The sequence below is a fragment of the Trichosurus vulpecula genome, chromosome 2 (genome assembly GCF_011100635.1).
Source record: "Trichosurus vulpecula isolate mTriVul1 chromosome 2, mTriVul1.pri, whole genome shotgun sequence".
NCBI classification, from domain to species: Eukaryota; Metazoa; Chordata; class Mammalia; order Diprotodontia; family Phalangeridae; genus Trichosurus; species Trichosurus vulpecula.
The window spans coordinates 39,067,116-39,092,279 of record NC_050574.1 but is presented as its reverse complement, the minus strand read 5'-3'; the positions used below and the strand labels follow the sequence as shown (position 1 = coordinate 39,092,279).

At 54.2% G+C, this 25,164-nt stretch overlaps 1 protein-coding gene across 1 annotated transcript; it reads left to right on the top strand.

Moving 5' to 3' along the window:
• PPP5C (protein phosphatase 5 catalytic subunit) lies at window positions 1–21,832 on the top strand. Its single transcript, XM_036747527.1, has 13 exons — window positions 1–267; window positions 4,925–5,166; window positions 9,786–9,933; window positions 18,060–18,181; window positions 18,431–18,496; window positions 18,869–18,967; window positions 19,284–19,389; window positions 19,920–20,062; window positions 20,154–20,241; window positions 20,556–20,596; window positions 20,694–20,872; window positions 21,011–21,092; window positions 21,243–21,832. Exons 1-13 carry the CDS (start codon window positions 147–149, stop codon window positions 21,303–21,305), a joined length of 1,500 nt encoding a protein of 499 aa, XP_036603422.1. The 5' UTR covers window positions 1–146; the 3' UTR covers window positions 21,306–21,832.
• Window positions 21,833–25,164: the final 3,332 nt, after the last annotated feature.

The following is a 25,164-nucleotide window of genomic DNA, read 5'->3' as shown; positions in this document are numbered from 1 at the left end:
ACGAGATCGGGGTGCGAGGCCGGCGCACTGAGCAAAGGGCAGGGAAGGAAGAGGGAGAAGAGGGGCGGGCGAGCGGGCGTTTTACGACAGTTGCCGGCGACCGTTGCCTGGGTTGTGGCGGTGGAGGGGTAGGCGCGCTTTGCGGCATGGCGATGGCGGAGGGCGAGCGGCCTGGCTGTGCGCCTCCCCCCCGGGACGATCCGCCGGCTGACGGCGCCCTGAAGCGGGCCGAGGAGCTCAAGACGCAGGCTAACGAGTACTTTAAAGGTGCCCCCCGGGGCTAGCGGGAGGGCGGTGGCGCCGGACGGGCGGGCGGTGCCATGGCAACGGGCGGGCGGGGGGAGGAGGGAGGCTGGAGGGCGCTGCCAGATAGGGAGCCATAGGGAGATTATAGAGGAGGGGGCTGCCACATAGGGAGCCCGGGGAAAATGCTGCCACATGGGGAGACCGGAGGAAATCTTGGCCAGATAGGAAGCAGTAGGGAAATGGGGAGAAGGCTGCCATATAATGAGCCATATGAAGACATGAGGAGACTGCTGCCAGATAGTGAGCTATGGGGGAATGTGGAGGGTTGCCACATAGTGAGCCTTATGGAGACATGGACTGCTGCCAGATAATGAGCCATGGGGAAATGTGGAGGTTGCCACATAGTGAGCCACATGAAGACTGCTGCCAGAAAGCGAGCCATGGGGAAATGTGAAGGTTGCCACATAATGAGCCATATGGAGACTGCTGCCAGAAAGCGAGCCATGGGGAAATGTGGAGGTTGCCACATAGTGAGCCATTTGAAGACATGGACTGCTGCCAGATAGTGAGCTGTGGGGAAGGTTGCCACTTGAGAAGACTGCTGCTAGAAAACGAGCCATGGGGAAATAAGGAGAGGGTTGCCACATAGGGAGAAATGAGGAAAGTACTGCCGGATAGTGAGCTATGGGGAAATGTGGAGAAGGTTGCCCCATATATAGAGAGCCATATGGAGACATGAAGAGACCTTTGCCAGATAATGAGCAATGGAGACATGTGGAGAAGGTTGCCACATAGGGAGCCATGGGAAAATGTAGCCGCTTGCCACATAGTGAGCCATAGGGAAATATGAGGAGACCGTTGCCAGATAGGGAGGCATGAGGGAGATTGCTCAATAGGGAGCTATGGGAAGGTGTGGGGGGTAGACGGCTGCAAGATAGGGTGCCACGGAGGGAGACCCTTGCCAGATAAGGAAGCCTGCTGCCTAATAGGGAGCTATAGGGTGGAATTCTGCCAGGGAGGGAGGGAGACATAAGGAAATAATGGGGAAAGTGCTGCCAGATAGAGAGATGTGAGGAAGAGTGTGACCAGGTAGGGAACCTGGGGAGGACCAGGAAATCCTGTTCAGTAAGGGATTACAGGGGGGCAGCGTGCTGCCACAAACTGATCTGTCAGGCCACAGTGGTGAATCCAGGTGGGGGGAGATGGACAGGTAGGCCCCAAGCCTGGGTGCTGCCACAGGTCCCCGGGGGACCCCAAAAACCCAGCCCTGAACCCTGGCTTAGGAGAAGAGATGGAGGCTTAGAAGCTGAAGAGCCTTCAGAGGGTCCAGCCTTCTCATTTTTACAGTTGAGGAAACTGAGGCCCATAGAAGAAAGGTCACACAGGCTGTGAGAAGCCAAGCTAGGATTGGAACTCAGGGCTTCTGCCTCCAGATCCAGCTTTTTTTCCCCATCACACTGAGCTGGGCTCTTTGGGCCGAGTTTTCACATATTTTGCTGCTGGAGAAACCAAAGGGGATGCGTGTAGCTTTAGTTAGGCCAGGGCAGCCTTGAGGTGGCAGGTTAATGGCCTGAAATATAATGAATGGTACAGGGGATGCCCACAGGGATGGCATGCTATCCAACCCCTCCTGGTCAGGGTTGGACACCATGGTCTGTGAAGGTCAGAGGGCGCCCCTTTGGAGCCACCCCAAGGGAGCCAGGGGAGGAGGGTGAGCCCAGAAGGGAAAGGGAGGAAGGAAGAGTATTGGGGGCCCCAGGAGGAGGACAAGGCCAAGCCCCCTTTCATAGCTGGGGAGCTGAGACCCAAGGAGAAGGGACTTGCCCCAGGCATCACAGCAAATCAAGGCAGCACTTAAAACCCACATTTCTCAACTTTTTTAAGACTTTCTCTAAGATAACAGTGCATCTGGAGGGAGGGAGATACCCTTCTCTCCCCATCAAACCCCAACAGGAAGTAGCTGGGTCTGAAAAGGAGGGGGAGGCAACAGGAAATGGAGACACGTGAGAAGGAGAAGCTGCCCTCTGCCTTCTGCAGGGCCAGATTTGGGGGTGCCCCCTGGCCATGCCCCGCCTTCTGAGAGGCCTGGCACAGCACTGGTAGGCAGGGCATCAGAGACAGTGAGGTTAAACCCTCCTTTTACAGCGAGGTAAACTGAGGAACCCAGAGGAGGGGAACGAAGTTGCCCAAGGTCGTGTCTCTGGAACCCGACCTTTGCCCCCCAGCTTTCCCTGTTCACTCAGATAGTCACTCTTTTCTTGTATCACTCCCTCTTTCACAGCCTCCAGGAAGTGTCCTCTCCCCTTGAGCGCTTGGCCCCTGTGGCCTTCCCATCATCGTGCCCTGAGGACCCCTAGACTGGCAGCCCTCCATTCACTCCAGCTGCCATATCCCACCTGTAGAAATCCTTTCTTCTTAGGGAAACCTTCCCTGATTTTACCCAGCCAAGCCTGAGGGCCAAAGTCATTTCCTCCACCCCCTCGCCCCCTCAGATTTCCCAGGACGTTGTGTCCAGGTTTTCTTTTAGGGGCCCGCGGACTCCCTCCCAGAGAGAAGGGTTGGTCCTTTATGTTGGTGTCTGAAGCCCTGAGCCCTGGGTCTTTCATTTCAGCAAGTACCTGCCTGCTCTCCAGAGAGCCTTGTGCTTGGGGCAGGCAGGGATCCAGGTGACTGTCTGCTCTCATGGACATTACCATCTAGCTCAGGGATAAGCCACAAGCACGGGTCACCCTGTTCCCGCCCTGTCCTCCGGGGGCAGCAAGGAAGGAAGGCTTCCTGGCCCCCATGACCCATGGAGGGATTTAGCAGGGAAAGAGGAAAGGGAGCCACCACACATCTGAGGTCAGGGCCGCTGTGGCTAGATCAAGGGCTCTGATTGCCAGGGAGAGGAAGTCAGCCTTTGCCTGGCAGACAGCGGGCAGAGGCCATGCCCATGACTGGGGTCCAAGGCTCTGGCGGCATCCAGGCCCCAGGGGACCAGAAGGACTGGGCAGGGAGGGATGCCAGAGAGGCCTGGAGGGCCTCCTGTGTGCAAGGAAGAGGGAAGAGAGCAGGCAAGAAGTGGCAGTTGGTCTGACATGCAGTAATTATTGTAATCTAGGGGCTTAAGGCCACCAGAAAGTTGACATTCAGTGCCTTGTGTGAGCCTCACAATTATACAGAGGCATCATCATCTCCATTTTATTAGGGGAAGCTGAGACTCTGAGGCTAAAGCCTTGTTCCGATGGGATCCCAGCTGAGGGCCGGCGGCCTCCCATGGGCAGTGCTCTGGCCGCAGGGACCTCACCACTGAGTCAGTTCACCTCACATCATCCGGAGGACTCCACGTTGGGGGGCCTCCAGCCTCTGGGGGCCCCACAGGGAAGGGAAGCCCCCCTTCCCACTGGTGGGGAGAGCTCATGTGTAAGGGGGTTTGGGCTTGCACCTCTATGACTCCCACCCATTGCTTCAAGGTCTGCCCTGGAGGGCTTCAACAGTTTTTCCAGGGCTTGAGGAAAGTCCTTTCCAGCCCCCTGGGTCTTCCTTTCCTCCAAGCCTCATCCAGCCCTCAGATGGCCTGCACTTAAGACCCCTCGCCAGTGAGGCTGACCTTTTCCAAACCCTCTCTGGCTTATCATACAGAGAAGCTTTCTGTCCCCTGTAACCCTCAGACAAGCTGCTCTCTGGCAATGCCTCCCCCAGCTCATACTTGTGCCTTCATTCAGCGCACACACACACACACACACACACACACACACACACACACACACACACACCCTTTTGCTGCTCCATCAGAACTGGCCAAGAGATAGGCTGTTAGTAGGCCCTGGCCCCTGCCGCCCCGGGGATTTTGTGTCCTCTGGATGACAGGTGAGGACTGAGTCCCTCAGTGGCCAGAAGCCTGGATTGGGGAGTTGGTACTGATGATGGCTGCGATCTCCCCCAGTGACTTACGGTGTTGTCTCATGGGAGGACGGGGGAGGGGGGGGGGACCTTAGATGGCACCTAAGCCACTCCTTCCAACACCATGAGAGACTGGGCCCCAGAAAGATCAGGTGCTGTGGTCCAAGCCACGTCTCACGCGGGGCAGAGCCAGCCCCACAGGCAGCACCTCCTGATCCTCAGGCTGCCACCCCCCACCCCCCCCCCCCCGAGAGCACACGGCCCCATGCGCTCTCTCCCCTTTGACAAGGAAGGAGCTCCCTGTTTGACTTTGATTGTAAAAATGGACCATACTTAGACATGGGAAGACAGGGCTGTGCCTGGTGTGTGTATATGGGTGTGAGTGTGTGTACATGTGTTTTTTCAACAGATATTCAGCATTAAGCACCTGTGTGCAGAATACCATGGTCAGTGCTGAGAGACAGTTAGGATGCAGTACCTGCCCTCCTTTCTGGAGCTTACAGCCCAGCAGAGGACTAGGAGAGTTGCATTTTCTGGCAGGTCCTGAGGGTGCTCGGGGAGGCCTCCTAGCCTCTGTTTTGGGCCTCCAGGTTAGCAGGTGAAGAAGGGGGGAGGACATTGCAGGTGTATGATCAGGGACCCCAGGCTGTCCTTTTAAAGATGGAGAGACTGAGGTAGAGGAGAGAGGTGAGGGGGCGGCCAGACCTCCAGGGGTGGGGATGTGGCCAGATGTCTGTCTGGCTGGCTGGCAGTGGGAGAGATCTTCTTACCTCTTCCCTTCCCCCGCCCTCTCCAGGCAAGGACTATGAAAATGCAGTGAAGTTCTACAGCCAGGCCATCGACTTGAACCCCAACAATGCCATCTACTACGGCAACCGTAGCTTGGCCTACCTCCGGACAGAGTGCTATGGCTACGCCCTGGCCGATGCCACCCGTGCCGTGGAGCTGGACAAAAAGTACATCAAGGGCTACTACCGCCGGGCCACCAGCAACATGGCCTTGGGCAAGTTCAAGGCGGCTCTTCGGGACTATGAGACGGTGAGCCCCTGCTGCTCTGCTCCCCCACATCCTGTGGGGCTCAGGATTCCTGGCTGGGCCAGACACGTGCTTCCTGTCCTTGGCTGGAGGCGAAGCTGTGGCCGGGCTGTGAAAGCCTTGAATGCCAGGCCCAGGAGTGTGGGCAGCCTTCCATGGGGATTGTGGGATCATCGAGCCTCCCCCTTTTGAGATGAGAAAATAGGGGCCTAGAGAGGGGCAGTAAGCATGGAGAAGAGCAGGGGGTATCATCCCCCACACCCAGGGAGGGACACTGAGGCCTGAGGAGGGCTGTGGCAGGGGTCTGAGCCAGGCTTCAGGAAGAGGAGCTGGGAATGTGGGGTATCGGCTCTTGCGGGGGGTGGCCACAGAGAAGCCATTGAAGGATTTGGAAATTAGGGGCAGGGGGACAGCACCACAGAAGGTATCCCAGCCTGAAAGTATGAACCGATTTTAAAAGGATTGCAAGAAGCTCCCATTTGATGAACCACTAATAGGTCATTAAGAGGAAGTTCAGGGGCTTTGGGCCCCCTCTGTGACCCATGAAGGATCTACAGGTCAGGGAGGGGGGAATTCTTCTTTCAAAGCCATGGTCAGAAACAGGAGTCCAGAACCTGGGATGCACATGCTCCTAAGAACTCAGTTTTCTTGTAAAAAGGACTTTTATTGATGTCTTTTATTTTTACATCATAGTCATTTCTGGACATAGTCCCTCCCCCACCTCATTGAAACCTTCCCCCACCTCCTCCCCAACTAAAAACAAAGAACAACTAATAGAATGAGGGCAGAATTGGAGAGGATGTCCACCATTGTGCCCCCCAGGTGCCTCCCTCAGCCCCCTTTGCTCTCCAGCACCAACATTGTTTCTTTCCATTACTTGGAGTTGGGCTTCCCTCAGTGAGCCCTGAGGCTCATCTTGTGGCGCCAGAGATGATTGTTCCTGTGTATTTGTGAATCGCCACAATCACAGCCCCCTACATCCTTGGACCATAACTTGCCTGTCTGTTCGCTAGTTAATGTTCTGGGTGCTACTCTGAATCTTTGACTGACTGGGAGTAGGTGCTGGGGAGGACAGAGCCAAGGGGTGTTAGTGATGTTTTCAGAATAACTCCAGGTCGTTTCCCAGCAGTGTGTGAACTTGCTGGCCTTCCCGCAGCCCCACCAACAGGCACTGTCTGCATTTCTGTCGGCTTGGCCAGTTGGCTGGCTGGGAAGTGAGCCCTGGGGGCGTGCTTCCTGTTGGAGGGCATCTCAGTCCTGATGAGCGCTGCATCATGGTGGGTTCTCTGCCCCCACCCCCACCCCACGCACATGCTTTTTCATCTTCTTCTTGAGATTCTGGGCCTTAGTTCCTCCAAGTAAGTCTGTTGCTGCTTTTTCTATCCCCTTGGTCTTTTATTTAGCCTGTCCATTTATTATGGTTTTGTCACTGCCATGGTTAGCCTGGCCTGGCACGTCAGGAAGCACTGGTTCTCCCTGCAGCTGTTGGTTTTGTTGTGTTTCTCCAAGGCTGAGTGTGGCACAGCCGGTGCCCTCCAGACCTTGTGATGGCGTTTCCTTCCTTTGTCTCCTCCTGGCTTTCATTAGTGTTGGGCAGATGTGCTCACTGCTTCTGTGAAATTATTTCTATCTTGATATTTGACTGAAGCTGTTCATTGTCTCAGTTTCTTTGCTGATTCCCTGGGGTTTTCTAAGTAAATGACTCTATTACGCGTCTGGGTAACAGAATGGTTCATTCCTCTACCATGCTGCCTAAGGCCCCTTGTGAAGGCAGTGTGAGCAGACTCCTGTGTGGAACACTTGACATTTGTTCTTAGATCCCCTGGTGCAGGAGGACCTGAGCTGCACATACTCTCCTTGGGCTGGAGATCTCCTGGGGTGGGGGGTGGACCTCTCTGCCAGTGGCCCCTGCTCTGCACCTTATCATTTCAAAGAGAGCTTGGGGCCCTGAGAGGGAGGGGACTTTCACAGCCCATATATGTTAGAGGCAGGATTTGAACCCAGATCTCTCTGACCCTTGAGCCTCACTCAGCATACACCTCCCATGTCCGTACCACTTCTCAGTGTCGATATCACCATTTCCACCTTCCAGATGAGGCCCCCCTTAATATGCAGACACTTTGGAGATCCCAGCCCAATAGCAATTAGACTTTTTATTGGCTCATCAGGAGCCTGTGTGATGACAAAGGGTGGTAGTCAGGAATGTTGGCCAAGGTGCTTCATAAATCATAACATCATCTACTGATGTTGGGAAGATAGTAACCAGCATGTACAACCGTATTGCTCTCCAGGCTCCAGAAGGTACATTGGCTTCTTTAAGGGTTTGCACGTGAACTTTGGAGTCCTCAGATCCCAGAGTGGGAACCTCTGTAGTTTCTGAGCTGGGCAGGATTGGAGCCTGGTCTGTGCTGGGGAAAAGCCAGGCTTGGGAGAGGGAATGGGATAGATTGGGGAGCCGGGTAGGGTGAGCCCTGGGCCTGGACTGTCCTGTACCTGGTGGCCGTGGGAATTTGGGGAAGAAACAGGGTCTGACCTGGGGCCAGGACAGGAGAACTAGGCTGGTGTGGGGAAGGAACTAGAAGCAGACAAGTTGGCCCTGGAGTCCTGTCAGGGAGGGCCAGTTTCTCATACCTCTGAATCTGCAGCTCCTTATGCCCAGGGCCCTGCCCCTTGTAGGCACCCCATACATGTTGGTATCATTCATGAGCCCTGGCCTGGGACATAGGAGCCCCCCAAAGGAGGGGTTAGACTGGATGATCACACGACCCTTCCTGCTCGAGGAATCTTTTATCCCCCTGCCCACCCCTAGCCCCAGCTGTGTGTTGTAAAAATGGTGTTGCTGCCCCTTGCACCTTTGCCCAGGAGATCCTCAAGGGGTTTCTAGTGGCCTTGGGTGGTGGAGCAAAGGAGGCTTTCGTGTTTCCTTTTGGAGGCCCCTGGTAAGGATGTGCACCCTGGCCCCTCCTTCCCATGCCTGCCCAAAAGAGCCCCCTTTTCTGGAACCTCCTCACCGGTCGCAGATGCTTGTGCCACCCTCATGTTTGCCGGCAGTTGACTGAACAAACCATTAGAGCTTTGCCATGCCAGCAGCTTGCCCGTCTCCTCTGGGAGCTCTTCGGGGTCCTTTTGGGGCCGCTTTTCAGAGGAGGGAGAGAATGAGGCCTGTTTTTCTTCCCCAGCCCTCCTAGAGTAAGATCAAAGGGTCCTCCCCTGGCTCTGAGCCCTGGCACCAGGCAAATGAATCAGAGTTTCCAAGCTCCCTGGTATCTGGAGTTTGAGGAAAGCGATTATTTCCAGCCTCCATTTCCCCTTCATCTCCCTCCCTGAGTCCTGTTATCAAGCCACAGTTTGGGGAAGGAGCCCTGGGTCTCAATGTTTATGTCAGGCCCACCCTCCTGATCCAGGTTGGAGAAGGAACCCCAGCTCCCTTCCCTGCTGCCCCCTCCTACTCCCCTTTCCTTTTGTTATGGACCATCTTCTCAGTGGTCCTGTTAAGTCTGGTTCTCTGCAGTAGGGCTGGGAGCAGCCCAGTGTCCTTGCCCCCTGAAATCTCCAGCACTTGCCAGGAGAGCTGCATTCTTCCCTTGGCATGGCCAGGCCCACTCGGGCATCTACCCTCGGGAGGCAGAAGATGCCAAGGCCTTGCCAAGGCTAGCACCGACCCCCTGGTAGGCTTTGCCCCTAACAGGGAGTTAGTGAGGCAGCATCCTGGGCAGCAGTGTCAGCGCAGGGGCCTCTGCTCCAGGGGCGACAAGCCCCAGGAATCCTGGAATCTGGCCTCTAGGCTTGGCCTGTGCCCACTTCCTTCCACCCTCTGGGCCTCCGTCTCTTCATCTGGACTGCATGCTGTGCAAGGCCCCTTCCAGTACCTTCCGGGGGATCCTTCTCCATTCTCTTCCTCCCTCACCTCTGGTCCTTCTCCCTAGGGGTCCTTCCTGCCTCCTCTTCCTCAAGCCATGCCCCTCCCTCTTCCCTTCAGAAGCCCCACGGGATTCACCCCAGCCAGCCTGCCCCCTCCTCATTTGTCCTTGCTTAAGGCTCAGGTTGGGCACCTGCTAGTTCTCAAAAGCTGTTCCATGGTGGGGGGATCCTCCAGCTCCCCCAGGAGCTGATCCTCCCCTGCTTTCTGTCCCTCCTTGCCTTGAGGGCAAGTGAGCAAACAGGGTTAGGCCTGACCTGCGAGGGCCCAGGGCTGCTGTGGTCGCCAGGCTGAGTGCAGGTGTGAGGAAGATGCCATAGGTCAGGCAGGGCCGGAGCAAAGGCAGGGAAATCAGAGGGCACAGTTAGGAGCCCGAGATGCCAGGAGCCAATCTCAGTCTTTGGCTGCTGCTTGCTCCTGCTCAGGCCAGTGGATGGGTGGGGCTGAATTTGGAGCCCAAAGGCCTGGGTTCAGATTCTGAGCAGGTTAGAGAAAAGTGCACGGAGATAAGACAGCCAGCCCTCCAGATGCCTCCATGGGGCCTGCGTCTGGCCCCTTCCCTTCTCCATGACTCCTTCTCCTCATCTGTAAATAACCTGTGAAGTCCTCTCACTGTGGGTCAGAGGCCCAGGGCTCCTGCCTCCCGGGCACAGCTCCTCTCTGGCTGTCCACTGACTTGCACCTCCCCCGTCTCCCCGTCCAGGTGGTGAAGGTCAAGCCCAATGACAAGGATGCCAAGATGAAGTATCAGGAGTGCAACAAGATTGTGAGGCAGAAGGCGTTTGAGCGTGCTATCGCTGGGGACGAGCACAAGCGTTCGGTCGTGGACTCCTTAGACATCGAGAGCATGAGTGAGTCTCACGCCACCTGCCTGCGGGAGTGGGGGCGTGGGGGGTCGCGGGGCTCTGGCCAAGCATCCAGTCACAGCCTGGCACTGCCCACCACCCTCCACCCGGGCCCAGAGGCAGGAAGCATTTGGTTGGCATCTAGGTCTTCTTCCCATTCTTTCCATACATTCCAGTCTTCCCATTGCCTCGGCAGTGGTCCTGAAGCTGCTGGAGCTGGCTGCCTTCTCCCACTGAGTTGGGAATGGGAGCCTTCCCTAAAGGCAGACATTGGGCCTCTCTGGCCCCTTCTCTCATCCTCCTGTTCTAAGCCAGGCTCTTTGCTGGTGCTCACATCCACTCATGGGTTCCATCTGGCTGGCCCGACTCCCTTCCTGAGTACTCAGTCCCCCTGGACTCATCCCATCCATTCCCATCCTATCACCGCCCTTGCCTTCCCAGGGGGAAGCTTGTAGGGACCCTGGGCAGGGGGTACATTGTCACCAGCCTGCATCTGCTGGCCTGGCTCTAGGAGGGTCCTGACAGCCCTAAGAGGGAGAGAACAACTAGCAGGAACTTGGGGCAGAGGGGGCCCAGGTACTGGCACTTAGGACCCCTCCTCCTCATCAGGCATCCACACCCATTGCCAGTACTGATAGACATTCACTCGGACTCTGCCCCCACACATTGAGCAGCCCTTTCTCCAGTCTGGGTACCCGAAGGTGTTCTTGCTGTGTGTTATGAGGCCTCAGAGGCGGGCTGACCCCTGCTTGCACTCCCCAGTAGCCGTGGGTGCTCCCGTGACAGTGGACACTGTGGAGGCTCCTGTGGGCCCCTGGCTCCACACAGTCTCCATGAATGGAATTTTTCTCCCAGGATCCCCACATCCCCATCTCTGTTCTCCCTGTGCTGGTGCTTTCTTCCTTCCTCTTTCCTTGATTGGAATGTCTTAATTAGTCAGGCTGTGGAATCCTCCAAGTGACCCTGTTACTGGAGGAGAAGCAAGAACTCTTAGCATTTATTTCGCTTTTGGAGCATTGGTGATTCTAGGGCTGATGGCCACCTGTCCATGAGGGACCCTGTATGGAAACAGAGAGCCCTGGGAGTAAACTGTGCAGGGTTGGCAGTTTGAGCCCCGGGAGTTGGTGGGGATGGCTGGGCCCTCTGTCAGCCCGTTCCTCAGGCACCCATGGTAGGATCAGAGCGCCCACCTGCCTCCACAGGCCCCCTCTCCTCTGCTTCTTGTACTGGCAGCAGAGCACCTGGCTTTGGGCTGTTCTCACCTCTCAGGGTCTCCTCATCTGTAAACCCAGCCATGCTCTGGCTGCTTCCCTGCCTGCAGGGCAGTGCTCGGAAAACTCAGCATGAGCAGCCCTTGTTCCCTTTCTTCCCACTGTTTTGGTACATTCTTCCCTCTATCTCTTTCCAGGGCCTTCTCCTGCTGATCTCCCTCTCATGCTGTTTCTCCTCTGTAGTAGTCTCCCTTTCCCACCCTCTCTTCTCCCTATTTCTCCCCTCCTCTCTTCTCCCTCTCATCTCCTCTCCCTCCTTCCCATTTCTTCTACCTTCTCTCTCCCTATTTCTTCCCTCCTTTCCTCTCCTCCCTCTTATCTCCTTCTCCTCTCCCTTCTTCCCATTTCTTCCACCTTCTCTCTCCCTATTTCTCCCCTCCTCTCTTCTCCCTCTCATCTCTTCCTCTCCCTCCTTCCCATTTCTTCCACCTTCTCTCTCCCTATTTCTTCCCTCCTTTCCTCTCCTCCCTCTTATCTCCTTCTCCTCTCCCTTCTTCCCATTTCTTCCACCTTCTCTCTCCTATTTCTCCCCTCCTCTCTTTCCTCTCATTTCTTTCTCTCCTTCCTTCCCTTTTCTTCCACCTTCTCTTTCCCTATTTCTCCCCTCCTCTCTTCTCCTCCCTCTCATCTCCTCCTCTCCCTCCTTCCTATTTCTTCCACCTTCTCTCTCCCTATTTCTCCCCTCCTTTCGTCTCCTCCCTCTTATCTCCTTCTCCTCTCCCTTCCCATTTCTTCTACCTTCTCTCTCCCTATTTCTCCTCTCCTTGCTCTCATCTCTCTCATCTCTTCCTCTCCCTCCTTCCTATTTCTTCCACCTTCTCTCTCCTATTTCTCCCCTCCTCTCCTTCCTCTCATCTCTTTCTCTCCCTTCTTCCCATTTCTTCCACCTTTTTTCTCCCTATTTCTGCTCTCCTTTCCTCTCCTCCCTCTCATCTCTTCTTCTCCCTCTTTCCTATTTCTTTCACCTTCTCCTCTTTCACTCTTTGTCCCCTCCTGTCCCTCTTTCTCTATTTTTCTACATTCTCCCTTAGTTTTTCCATCCTTCTTATCTCTGTCTCCAGGCTGGGTAGGAAGCAGGTTAGAAGAAAGAAGATGTTACTGAAGTCTGTCAAGTCTTATTTTAAGTTTGTCTTACCTGATTTTAGTAGTTGGACCCTGGCGGAATACTCCTCCTAGGTTCGTGTTCTTCCCTCCGTACTTGGTCAGCCACTCGCTGTTAATACTTCCTCTGTTTTTTCACATCCTGCTTCTCAGGGTGCAGCATAAGAACAACATCCTCTTCCCCCCCACCCCCCAAAATAAGATCAGCCCCATGGTCCCTCCAGTTCTGTCCTCAAGCACACTGCAGACAGAAAAGGCTGGGCCAGGTGATGCTAACCTCAAGTTAGGGACAGCCAGGTAGCAGCAGCCTATCAGTTATTCCTCATGGCTCTGGTCTTCAAAGAACCATAGAACCTGAGAGTGGGAAGAGCTAGAGGAATCCAGGGCCCCTGAGCACAAAGCCTCCTTATGACATCCCTAACAGGTTTTCATCTAGCCCTTATTGTGCGAAGTCTTCTGGTGATGTGAAGTTCACCTCCTCCTGCAGCAGGAAGGAGACAGCTCACAGAGACCCCTTGTCTGCTCTTCTGAAGCTGCTCCTCATTCTGGCCTCTTGAAAGGTCTGAGCCTGAAGCTGGTCCATCACCCTAGTTGTCATCTCTGTCCAGGCCCTGCCTTCTCCCCAGCTGCCTGGATCACTGCACCAGCCTTTTAGACTCTCCATTCTTATCCTCTGACCCTGTCACATTCTTCTTTCCCACAAAGCTCCCTGATATGTCATATGTCACAGGAACACCAGCTGTGACCCAGGGTCATGGTCAAAGGTCCAATCCTCAGGCCCAAAGACCTCTGATAAAGGCTCTGTGGTAGGTAGGTCTTGTTCAAAGACCAGCCCACCTCAGCCCAGAGCTGATGTAGGGCATTCCTGAGCTAGGCACAGGATGATGAACTTGGTGAATGGGGGTCCTCTATGTCATGAAGTGCAGAGAGGGTGTGACCTGTGTCGGGGGTGAGGGAGACACCCCTAACTCACAGACCTTGCCAATATGGGGTAAAAAGGATTCCTTACCTTTCTGAAAGTAGTCAGGAGGGCACGTATTACTATGATTTCCATCTTACAGATGAACTGAATCTCAGCGAGGAAAGGACTTACCCAAAGTAATAAATGGCTGAGAACCAGGACTGCCGCCCAGGGGAAACGCAAACACGAACATTTCTCATGTCGTGTGGGAGCTCCACCATGCTTCTCTTTTAGCAAAACTGCCTCTCCGGTTTCAGATGGCACTTGTTTCATTCATTGTGCAGGGATTTGGTGAAAAAGTAAAAATCCAAAGAGAGTAACAAATAAGTGTTATACCATTAAGGAAATTGAACCAAGGGAACCAGCGAAAATGAATTCTGTATTCTCTGGACATTATAAAACAGCACCAAGAAACTCCAGAATGGTTCAAAATAGAAATAAAAGTTGGAAGAAGATATTGGGAATGAAATGAGATCAGAAATCAGAGCTAGAAAGAATTTTAAAACATAAATGGCTGAGTAAGGAAAATTGAATATGTGATAGAAAGGCTCTTCAAAGCAGTAGAGGCTTTAAGAGGGAGAACAAAATTTGACTACAGAATTGTTAAGTAGAAGAAAATTTGGCAGAAGAGAAGCAAAAGGCAACAGTTACATTAAAAGAACACATGAATTCCATAAAAGCCAAAGTGACTGACTTGAAAGAGAGGACATTTTAAGTAATTCCATGGCTTTATGGGTTAGAAGATCATAGGTCTAGAGGGACCTCATAGGCCATGAGATCCAAGCCTGATCTTATAGATGAAGAAACAGGTTGGGAGTTGAAATGCCTTGCCAACGTCCCATGGGTAATGTCAGAGGCAGAATTTGAACCCAAGTCTTCTGACTCAAGGGGCAGGGCTCTTTCCACTGTACCTGTCAGTAGACCATTAGTTTTGATCGGGATTTGGGAGACTATAGAGTCATACTCCCTTATTTTACCGATGGAAAGGTAGAAGTAGAGAACAGATTTTGCCCAAGGTCACATCAAGTTGATGATTGAGCCAGAAATGAAACTCCTAGTCTGGCATCATATCCCACTTTCAGCTTTTGTCCTTCTAGTCTGCAGAGTCTCAGCCATTTTAGCCCATCGTCTGACAGACCTTTCCCTGAAAATCTCACAGGAAGGGCCTAAAAAACCAGGAGTTATACTTTGTGACCTTAGGTTAGTTTCTTTCCTCTCTGGGCCTCAGTTTCCCCATCTGTAAATTTAGGGGACTAGACCAGATGATCTTGTAGGGCTCTTACAGCTCCAGCAGTCAGTGACTCCAACATTCCAACTTAAGAAAGACCATATTGCCTTTCCCACAGGCAAGCTTTTTTAAAGTGCCCTTTTCTTTTTTCCCTACTTCTGTCCCTTCCCACTGGCTTCTCCAGCCCTCCCTGTCCCTAACCATAGACCCTTAATTTAAGTGCAGGAGAGAATAAAATAAATCAACATGTTCCTCTCTCATGAATCTTCAAGATCGGAGTTATTTAGCAGTTCAGTGGGTCTATATTCCCTCGATGATTCCTATTTGTTCTTTTACCAATGGTGTAATCTTTTTCTTAAAAAAAAAAATCTGTAAACATGAAAGAATTGTTTTCTCTACTCAGTCTTTTTTTTTTTTTAAGTTAACTATGCTTACTCACTTTTCTTGTGTTCCTGTCATTTGGGATGTTTGCAGGTCGAATAATCTGCTTCCTTTTATGGGCTTTTTGTTTTTGCAGCAATTCTCAAATACCTCTTGTTGAAAGCTGATCTTTCATTGAAGATCAGGCTTGGGTGTATAAGAATGTGTTATTTTGGCTTGCACCTTGAGCTCCTTTTTTGGAATATAGTCTTCCCATTGCTTTCACTGATTTCTCATGAACGTAAAATAATCTTGAGATAGTTAAATTGCCGTTCCTTCCCTCACACTTGGAGAGCTCTCTTCTTGGCTGCTTGCAGAATTTGTTTTTGTTTTTGGAGTTGGGAAATTCAACCAATATAGACTCTGGAGTTGGAAGCATGTTGGTTCTCTCCCGCCCCCTCCCCCCCCCCCCCCCACCCCGGTGGCCTTCTCTGGATTCTGTGGATCTCTGCTTTCCCATCTGTATTCAGAAGTTTGGACAGTTTTCTTCTGCTCTTATCTGCAGGATGGCGTTCAGGCTTTTTGGTTTGATATGCTCTTTGAATGTAACTGCTGCCGTTTGCTTTTCTTCGGCCCAATTTTCTTCTTCAGTATTTTTTGGTTCAAATCTTATTCTGAACTTCTACTGCTTTGGAGAGATTTTTCTATCAGTTTTCAGTTTTTCTTATCTAGCCATTTATGTTTTTGAGTTCATCCTCCCTTTGATTTCTGATTTAGTTTCGTTCCTAATATGATCTCCAATTTTTATTTCTATTTGGAACCATTCTGGAGCCTCTTGCTGCTGCTCTGTGATGTCTCGAGAATACACTTTGGTTCCCTCGGTTCAATTTCCTTAGTGGTATATTTATTTATTATGCTTTAGATTCTCTATGGGTTTTTAGCTCCTTTTCCCTCTCTGTTTTTATCATCTTTTGGCAGCTCATCTGCTCTTGAGCTAGGTTTTTATTCAGGCTTTCTTTGTAACTTTTTGGTCTTTCAGCCTCTCCAGCGTCAGTTCTTGGTTCTTGTTTCCCCCTTCATTCTTTGGCTTCTTCCGCTTGCACTTTTCTATCAGCCCTTAAAGCTGGGCTTCTGGGCTGCCTCAACCTTCTCATTTTGGGGAGGGAGTGGATGGAGTAGATGGGTTGCTGGCCTGGGTTCCTGCTCTTAATAAGTTCCAAGGGGAGTGGCCTGGCCTCAGCTAGCCTTCCGTCTCGTGGCTTCATGACCAAAGCCCTCTTTCCCTCTAAGCCATGACCAAGGGCAGCCTGTGGCTCCCCCCTGCCTCCTCTACATTCCTCCCCGCTGTGGTGAGCCACGGGGGGAGCCCCTGCCCTCACTGTGCCTGCCTTTGGTGGTTACTGGCTGAGGTTTTCCTGCCTTTTCATGTGGTGGCTGTGCTTCTGCCCCTGGGGAGTCCCTCCTCTTACTGGGGTTTTGGGGGTATTGATGGAGAACAACAATTTTGCCTTCCCGTGGCCCTTGCGCTTCCACCAGCCTGCTTCTCTAGACTCACTGTTGTGTGTCAGGCTCTCATCCGGAGCTGGGGCCTCCCGCCATGGTCTGCCCATCCATCATTCTCTGTATTGAAGTTGTCAGTTTGCTTGAGGGGGCTTGGAGGCCATCGAGCCTGACCCCCTGCTGACTTTGTGCAACACTGCCTGGGCAGCCTGTGGGAGAGCTTGGACTGTTAGGAAGTTTTCTCTTCTTAATGTGAAATCGCCTTCCCTACTACTTCTCTCTATTGGGCCTAAGTCTGCCACATGGGCCCAGCAGAACAAGACTCCTCCCGCTTCCCTGTGCCAGCCCTCCAGGCCATTGAGGGCCTTCTCGTGGCCCAGCGTGCCTGGTTCCTTCGCTGATCCTTGTCTGGCACGTCCCTGACACTGCTCCCTCTCCCAGTGCATCTCAGGGCTCCCCCAGCCTGTCCCAGCCCTTCATGAATGAAGCAGCGTCGTTGTCAGGCTGTCCTCATGGGTCTCCTCGTTGGTTCTGTTTTAAGACAACAGTCCTGGTTGGGGTCCAGAAAGAAAGAAGGCGCCTGAGCTAAAATGGAGGCCTTGTGGGGCAGTGTGGAGAGGGGCTCCCACCTCCCCGGACACCCTGCCGTCTCGGTTGTGGATCTGAACAGGAAGCCTGCACGCTTGTCTGCCTCTGCTCTGCTACATCAGTGGGTTCTCAGCTTTCTCCCAGAAGCTGGGGTTCTAGAGCTGGAATCCACAGTTAATAGTAGTTCAGTAGAATTGGTTTTCTTTGCAGTCCTACATATCTTACCATCTGTCTTTACCCCTGGGATTCTGAGAAGGTCCCTCGCCTGGCTTCCCCAGACTGCTGGCCGCATGGGGTTGACGCCCATGCAGATGCTTTGCGAAACACCCTCCCTCCCCGCCATGCCTCTACCTTTCTTTGCTCCCAAGCACCCCCATACCTTCTGTCTGAGCTTGGCATGACCTCACCTTGGCCTCCAGATTTGTCTGTTTCAAGAGATGATTTGGGATGCCTTCTTTAGGAAAGATAGGGAGAGAATGTATGGAACCTCTGGTCTCCTGACCTCCAGGGACCTTTGCTACCTCATTGGTGGTCTTGGGCCCTCCCCCTGACCTAGCCGATTAAAAGACCGCCCAGTCATCAGTGTCACTGTCTTTCCAGAGTCCTTTCGGTGGACACCCCCACCGCCCACATTGTAGCAGCCCCTTCATCACCCTCAAGGCTCTCTCCTGGCCCCTCCAGAAGCCTGGTTAATCTCTTGGCTGTTACCCATTCGTAGCTCAGGAACTTCCCAGAGCCTGTAGGGACCCAGCCATGCTACTTGGCTTGGCATTCAGGGCATCCAGTCTGGCCCGACATCCTTCAACCCTGTCCTCTGCCAGTTCCCTCACATTCCTGGGCTGATTTCTCCCAACACATGCCTTTACCAGGACTTATCCCATGGGCCAGAACCTTTCCCTTTGTGGTCCCAGTCGCCCTCCTGGGCTCTCAGAGTCTAACTGTCCTTTCAGGTCTGGCTCAAACCTGTCTTCCAGGAAGCTTCCTCTGCCCGGCCTGGTCCCTAGGGCTCTCTTCTCCTCCTGGGGGGTCCCTTCAGCCCTGGCTCTTGGCCCCCCCAGACCCACCCCCTCCTCTAGGGGAGCAGGGGCAGGGGGCCATGGCTGATCCCTCTCCTCTGCCCCAGCCATCGAGGACGAGTACAGCGGCCCCAAGCTAGAGAATGGCAAAGTGACACTGACCTTCATGCGGGAGCTCATGCAGTGGTACCGAGATCAGAAGAAGCTCCATCGGAAGTGTGCCTACCAGGTAACAGCCTGCTGCCCTGCTCCTGGAGGAGGACGAGGGAGGAGGGAGGCCCACCGGGGACCAGCCCCCAGCCCCAAGAGGCAGCAGGGAGTCATGGAAGGGACTGGGGCTCAGTGTCCTCACCTGTGAAATGATAGGAATTGGAGTCAGCCACATTCCATGCCTCTGAGAGCCCCATCCAGATAGTGGGGAAGGGGACCCTTGGGGGTTCCCCTGTCCCCTTGTACTCATAGCCCAATCCCCCCTCAGATTTTGGTGCAGGTGAAGGAGATCCTGTCCAAGTTAACCACGCTGGTGGAGACCACACTCAAAGAGGTGCCTCTGTGTTTGGGGGTGGGGGAGGAGGAAGGAGGGGCAAGGCAGGGGTAGTGGGGACTGGGCTGGGGGCCCGGGAGTCCGGCAGGCACTCACCCAGTTTGGGTTTTGTCTCCCCTTGGCTCTCTCTGTCTCTTTACCCCCATTCTGGTCCCTCCTCTTGCTGCTTCTCCCTCTGCCCCGTTTTTCTTGGGCCACCTTGGTATCTCCTCCATCCCGATGTTGCTTTTGTCTCTGTCTCCTTCCATCTCTCTCGATGCACATCCCCCTCTCTTGCCATCCCTGTCTCTGTGTCTTTTGCTCTTGCTCTGGGTCTCGCTGTCTCCATCTGTCTCTGTGTCTCTCCCTCTTCCCTGGCCTCTTTTCTTTCAGACAGAGAAGATTACAGTCTGCGGGGACACTCATGGCCAGTTCTATGACCTGCTTAACATATTTGAGCTCAATGGTCTGCCTTCTGAGACCAACCCCTACGTATCCTTTCTGTGCCACCAGCCCAAGCCAAGCCGTCCCCTTCCCCACGGGCAGCCTGGAAGACTTGCCCATGCTTGCCACTCCCCAGGCCCCCACATGTCTGGCCTCAGCTCTGTTCCTGGCCCCTAGCCTTCCAGATGACCTCTTAGCTTCTCTCCACCTTGGAGACTATGGGTCCCACTCTGGCCTGTGTGTGCTGCCTGTTGGCCACCACTGCCAGCCCTGGGATCTGCTCATGGGAGGGCCAGGGGCAGGGGTGGGGAAGGGCACTGGGCGTCTGCCCCTTCCTCGTTTTCCTGAGCCTCCCCTGGCACAGATATTTAATGGAGACTTTGTGGACCGAGGCTCCTTCTCTGTAGAAGTGATCCTCACCCTCTTTGGCTTCAAGCTGCTTTATCCCGAACACTTCCACCTTCTCCGAGGTAAGCTGGAGATGGGTGCTTGGGTGCAGGCAGAGAGGAGGGTGTCTGCAGAGGGGTACTCCCAGACCAGGGCAGGGGGCAAGAGCTGCCCATCCCCGAGCCTCAGCCTCCAGCAGAACAGAGAGCCTGCTTGAATTCTGGGATGCTGGGCCTTGGAGGAGAGTCGTTCAGGCCCTTCTGGGGTGGGAAGGCTCCCTGCGGTCCAGCAGGGCCCTTGGGAGGCGGGGCGCTGAAATCCAAGGCTCTTGTCTCAGTCTGCCCTCATTTCTCAGGGGATCTAAGGTGCCTCCCTTCCCTTCTCTGGGTCTCAGCTTTCCCATCTCTGTAATGAGGGGTCTAGGTAGTCTCTGAGACCCCTTCCGACCTGAGCATTCAATATTCTCCAGGCCTTTCTAGCTCTAAAATTCTCTGGTTCTCTGGTGATGCCCTAGTGGGGGTCCAGCTGAGTGCCAAAGCCCTGTTCCATGCCCAGCCTTAACAAGCAGGCCTGTGAGCCCAGGGTCTTCCCTCCATCCCTCAAAATCCCCCAGGGAACCACGAGACAGACAACATGAACCAAATCTACGGCTTTGAGGGGGAGGTGAAGGCCAAATACACAGCACAGATGTTTGAGCTATTCAGCGAGGTATTTGAGTGGCTACCCCTGGCCCAGTGTATCAACGGCAAGGTGCTGGTAAGCCTTTGTGGGACAGGGGCAAGGGGCCAGCCCTTGGGGAGCGGGGGAGGGAGGGGAGTGCCCTTACCAAGCCTCCTGCTTCCCCCAGATCATGCACGGGGGGCTCTTCAGTGAGGATGGGGTTACACTGGATGACATCCGGAAGATAGAGCGGAATCGGCAGCCCCCAGACTCCGGTGAGTTCTGTGGAGAATGCTGGAAAGTGAGTTGGGTCTAGGCAAGAAGCCTGGGTTTTCAGGCCACTCTCTGGCTGTTTGGCCTCAGACAATTCCTTTCCCTCTCTTGGCCAGTTTTCCTGTTTGTAGACTAAGAGAAGATAAGGTGATGGTGCAGGCCCTTCCCGGAGTCTATGGGCCTAACCAGACTCAGCAGCCCCAGAAAGAGAGCGGGGAGGCAGTGGGCACAGCTGTGCTTGGTGGGGGACCATTCTCGAGTTTCTAAGCCCCACTAATTCTTTCTTCCTTCCTCTTCCTTCCCCTTCCAAAAACAGGCCCAATGTGTGATTTACTCTGGTCAGATCCACAGCCCCAGGTCAGTGAGTGCATGCCCTCAGCGGGGTCACTGGGGAGCATTGGCAGGTTGGGGCCGGGGGGCCGGGGGGGCCTGCTCTGAGCCTTCTCTCTACCAGAATGGGCGCTCGGTCAGCAAGCGAGGCGTGAGCTGCCAGTTTGGACCAGACGTCACCAAGGCCTTTCTAGAGGAGAATCGGCTGGAGTACATCATCCGCAGCCACGAGGTGAAGCCTGAGGGCTACGAGGTGGCCCACGATGGCAAATGTGTCACTGTCTTCTCTGCCCCCAACTACTGGTGAGGAAGCTCGGGCCCCTCCCCCTCGGGATCTCAGCATCCTTGTCGTCTCTCCTGTCCCCTTCCCCATCTGTCCCCAGCCCCCTTGCCTTCTCCTCCCTCCTGCCTAACTCGGCTGCTCCTTGTTCCATCCTGTAGCGATCAGATGGGTAATAAAGCCTCTTACATCCACCTCCGTGGCTCAGATCTGCGGCCCCAGTTCCACCAGTTCACAGCAGTGGTGAGTCCCTTGGTCCCCTGACCTGGCAGGCCAGGGCAGGGATGGGGGCAGGGCTCAGGGGCCATAGGGACCAAGGGCAGGGGCCAGGGGGTACCCGACCAAGCTTAATGCTTGCCTTCTTCCCAACATCACATCCCATCTTGTTTTCAGCCTCATCCCAATGTCAAGCCCATGGCATATGCCAACACGTTGCTGCAACTGGGGATGATGTGAGAGGGATGGCAGGGGCCTGGGCTGGGGCTCCCCAGGAGCCCGGGTGCCGGCCCAGCCCCTGCTCCCAGCCGGGAGGCCAGCATGGCCCACAAGTTGGAGACCAGAGGAGTTCCACCTGCTTTTACTTTGTAAACTTTGTATTTATTCCCCCACTTTGGTTCAAGGGGTCTGCATCCCCAGGACGATGGGCATTCATGGGCTGGGGCTTCTAGGGGCTTGCTGCCCCAGGGCATTCTGGGAGGAGGAGGTGAGAGCTAGGGGAGGGAGGAAGGGCAGGGCCAGGGGAGCTGCTCCAACGCCTTCGTTTGCATGGCTCTGCCCCTTTACTGCCCCATCCCTGAATCGATAGGCCCCAAGAAGGGGCTGGGGGTCAGGGCTCCTCTGCATTCAGTCCACCAAGGGCCCCCCAGGGAGGGGCTGAGAGCCAGGCCCACCCAGAGCCCTCCCCCCCCCAAGCTATTTTACTGTCTGTAATTAAATATGTTAAAATAAAGTCATTATTGTAAGCCAGCCTGGCTGGGGATGAAGCCAACCTCTCTTGCCGTATTCGCCCTTGTATGTGGAGGGCTTGGGATCTACAGTAGTGTTCCTTGGGATTCAGGAGTCTTAGAATTGGAAGGGATGGTGGAGATGGTCAGAGCGATGCCCTCATTTTCCCAGATGGAGGAGCTGAGACCCTAGGCTACCCAGTGAGTTAGAGCTGGCGCCTCCAAGCCTTCCAGGGGCCTCTCCTGCTAAGGCAGTAATTACAAGGGAGCCTAAGCAGTGTCTGCTCCTGGCTGAAGGGGCCACCAGGCCAGAGTGGAGCCCCCTGAGGAGCTGCAGCTCCTTGGCCTCCCAAGGGGACCCTCCCCTCTCTGGACCTCAGCTGCCCCGTCTGCACCTAACAAGGGAGAGCTCAAGCCGCGTGTCTGTGAGCCCAGAGCTGCTTCTCCTTGGGTTCTGCCCGTATCACTGCTGCTATTCTCACCTGCCCCTCCCTCAGCCTGACTTCCTACCAGCCTCATTCCCCCAGCCCCACCAGGGTCTGCTGAGAGGAGGGCAGACTGACCAGGCAGCTGAGTGTCCACATCAGCGCTCTCTGGGCTGGGGATGATGGCCCCTGGCCCTCACTTTTGCCCAGTCCTCTCCCCTCTGTTTTCTGCAGTCTCCTGTTCTTCCCCAGCCCCAGGCAAGGTCAGATGTGTCAGACCAGAAAAGGGACCACCTTGACCTCCATCCTTCTCCGTCCCCCACCACTGCTTCTGTAGGATGAGGGATGGGTGGGTGGAGCGGCTCCTGCCTGGGCTAGTTGATAACAGGGGATCCCAGATGGGAATGTAGGACCAAGCATAAGCCAGGAAAGGTTGTAGGGGGTGGACAGACTGGGCTCCCGGCGTTCATAGGGAGATGGGTTCACAGAAGGGCCAGCCACTGTGGTGCCCTGTGGCTCCAGGCCTTGGCCTGGCAGAATGCCTTTGACTTCCATGCTGACCAAGGTCCCTGTTGTACAGGGCTTAGCTGAGGATTTGCCTGAGGTTAAATGGTCATGGAGGAAGTACTGGGGCTGAAACTCAGGCATCCCTTCCAGGCCAGGGCTCCTTTCATCCCTGGCACTGATTTGGTGGCCTGGCCTGCCTGCTCTGGCAACCGTTGGCAGGAAGAGCCCTGGGCCTTCCAGATCCCTCTCCCCTGTCTCACGGGGTAAGTAAGCAGGTCCCTTCACTCTAATAAACCCCCAATTAGAACCCTGGGGCTGTAGTGTGCTGGAAAGGTCATTGTCTCCACCCCTGTAGGAGGGAGTAAGCAGAGGCTGGTTGAGCAGTTGTCCCATAGGTTGTGACCCGGCACAGATTGTACTATGGGCTTACTGAGGTTTCTTCTGAGCTGGCTAAACTCACCAGTGGATTTGGATTCCACAAGGAAGAAGAGACATCTGGCATGCCGATCACAATGGTTTATTAGCCTTGGGGGGAAGTTACAGGGGCAACCTTCTGGTCCAGCAGGGTACACTAGCAGTCATCCAGGGGAGAGGATGGGGTGGTGGTCTGTGTCTGATGGAGCCACAAAGAGCCTTCTTCAGGTAGAGGGTAGTGCTCGGGCACTGTAGCCTGGCAGCTCCCAAGCTCCTGCCTGATCCCAGCATTTCTTCCTCGGGCTGTTCAGACGGTGCCACTGAGTACCTTTCATCAGGGACAAGGGCCCAGAGCATCAGGCCTGAGCTTGCTGCCTGAGCCCTTCTACCTCTGGTTCAGGAATCCTCTGATTCTGGAGTTGCCCTCAGGGTGAGCCTGGATGGGTCACTTGGCTTTTCTGGGCCTGCATCATCTGAGAAATGAAAGAGGTAGACTAGACTGTAGGATCACAAAGATTGGGGGCCTAAGCCTGGCCAATGTGCGGCCTTGGCTGGGATCTCGGCAGTCAAAGGCTCTTCTTCAGTAACACAGCCGAGTGGGACTGGACAACCCCCAAGGTCCTGGCCAGCTCTAAAATCTGACACATTCATGTATCTGATCCAACGGCCTTGGGAGGGGGTGCGGTTATTCCCATTTTAGAGATGACAAAATGGACTTGCCCAGGGTCACACAACTGGTAAGTGTCAGTTGGATTTGAACTCGGGTCTAATTGACTATATCTACCAGCTCCTGAGAAAGCCAGCTCTCCTGAGGAAGCTTTTCCTGATCTCCAGCTTAAACAGGCTTCTTTGTAACCTCCCCCATTGTTCCTGATCCTGCCCTCGAGGGCAGAGCTAGAAGGAGGGTAATTCCTCTTCCCTGGATGTCCTTCTGAGTCCTGGAAAACTTAGCACCCCCCACTTCCCACCCCGAGTCTTCTACAGGCTTGTTTATGGCCTAGGTTTGACGTCATTCATCTGCCTGGCTGCCTTCTCTGACCTCCCCAGTTTATCCATAAACCTACAAGGCCAGTTTTTGAGTCAAAGTCCGTGGGTCTCAGATTTCATGTCTAAAATTCTGCACTGATAAGTTTAAGGTTCTGTGAGTTCAAGGTCCTAAGGTCCTGTGACTTAGAGATTCCATAATCCTATGAACTAAACAGTGAAGTTGCAAGTCAGACCCAAGGGGGCATGGCGAGCCTTGGCAACGCATGGAGACCAGGCGGGTTCATTCCCCTCTCCCTTGCCCTGACGTTCCAAAAGACTTCCCGCCATCTCTTCTTCTGAAGGTCCTTCCTCAGAAATGATTCTGAGATTCTTGGGACTGGGGTCCAGGTGAGGCTAGGGATGGCCAGCCTCTCTTTGGTCCAGAAAGTCCCATAGTCCCACTACACACCATGACTTAGAAGCTCTGCCCTTCCCAACCAGAAGTCAGTCTCATCTTGATTCTTCTGCTGTTCTTGACAGACCACGTGGTCACATCCTTTCAGTGATGGGAGAGCTGAGGATATAGGGAGTTTGGGGGTGGGGGAAGGTAGTTAAGAATGTCAGATCTGGGAGGGGCCTCAGAACAGGGAATGTTAGGGCTGGGAGGGCCCTTAGAACAGGGAACGTCAGAGCTAGGAGGGACTTTAGAACAGTGTCAGAGCCCTGAAAGATCTGAGGACTTGATACCAGAGTTGGAAGGGATTTCAGATATCCTTTTTTACAGGAGGGGAAACAGGCCCAGAGAGAAGCTCACGCAGCAAGTTGGGCAGTGAGACCTGAATTATGCCACACCTTTTTCCTTCCAGACTCAGGTTCATTCCCTGGGCAGTGGCTACAGAAGCCCTGTCCTTGAGCCATTTAGGATTTGGGTTTTGGTTTTTTTTGTTTGTTTGTTTGTTTGTTTTGGTTTTTTGTCACAATGACTGTTTAGAAGAAGGAATATCCCAAACACACAGGCCCCTGTCGGCTTGTATTTTTAAGCTGAAAGGGGAAAGGCAT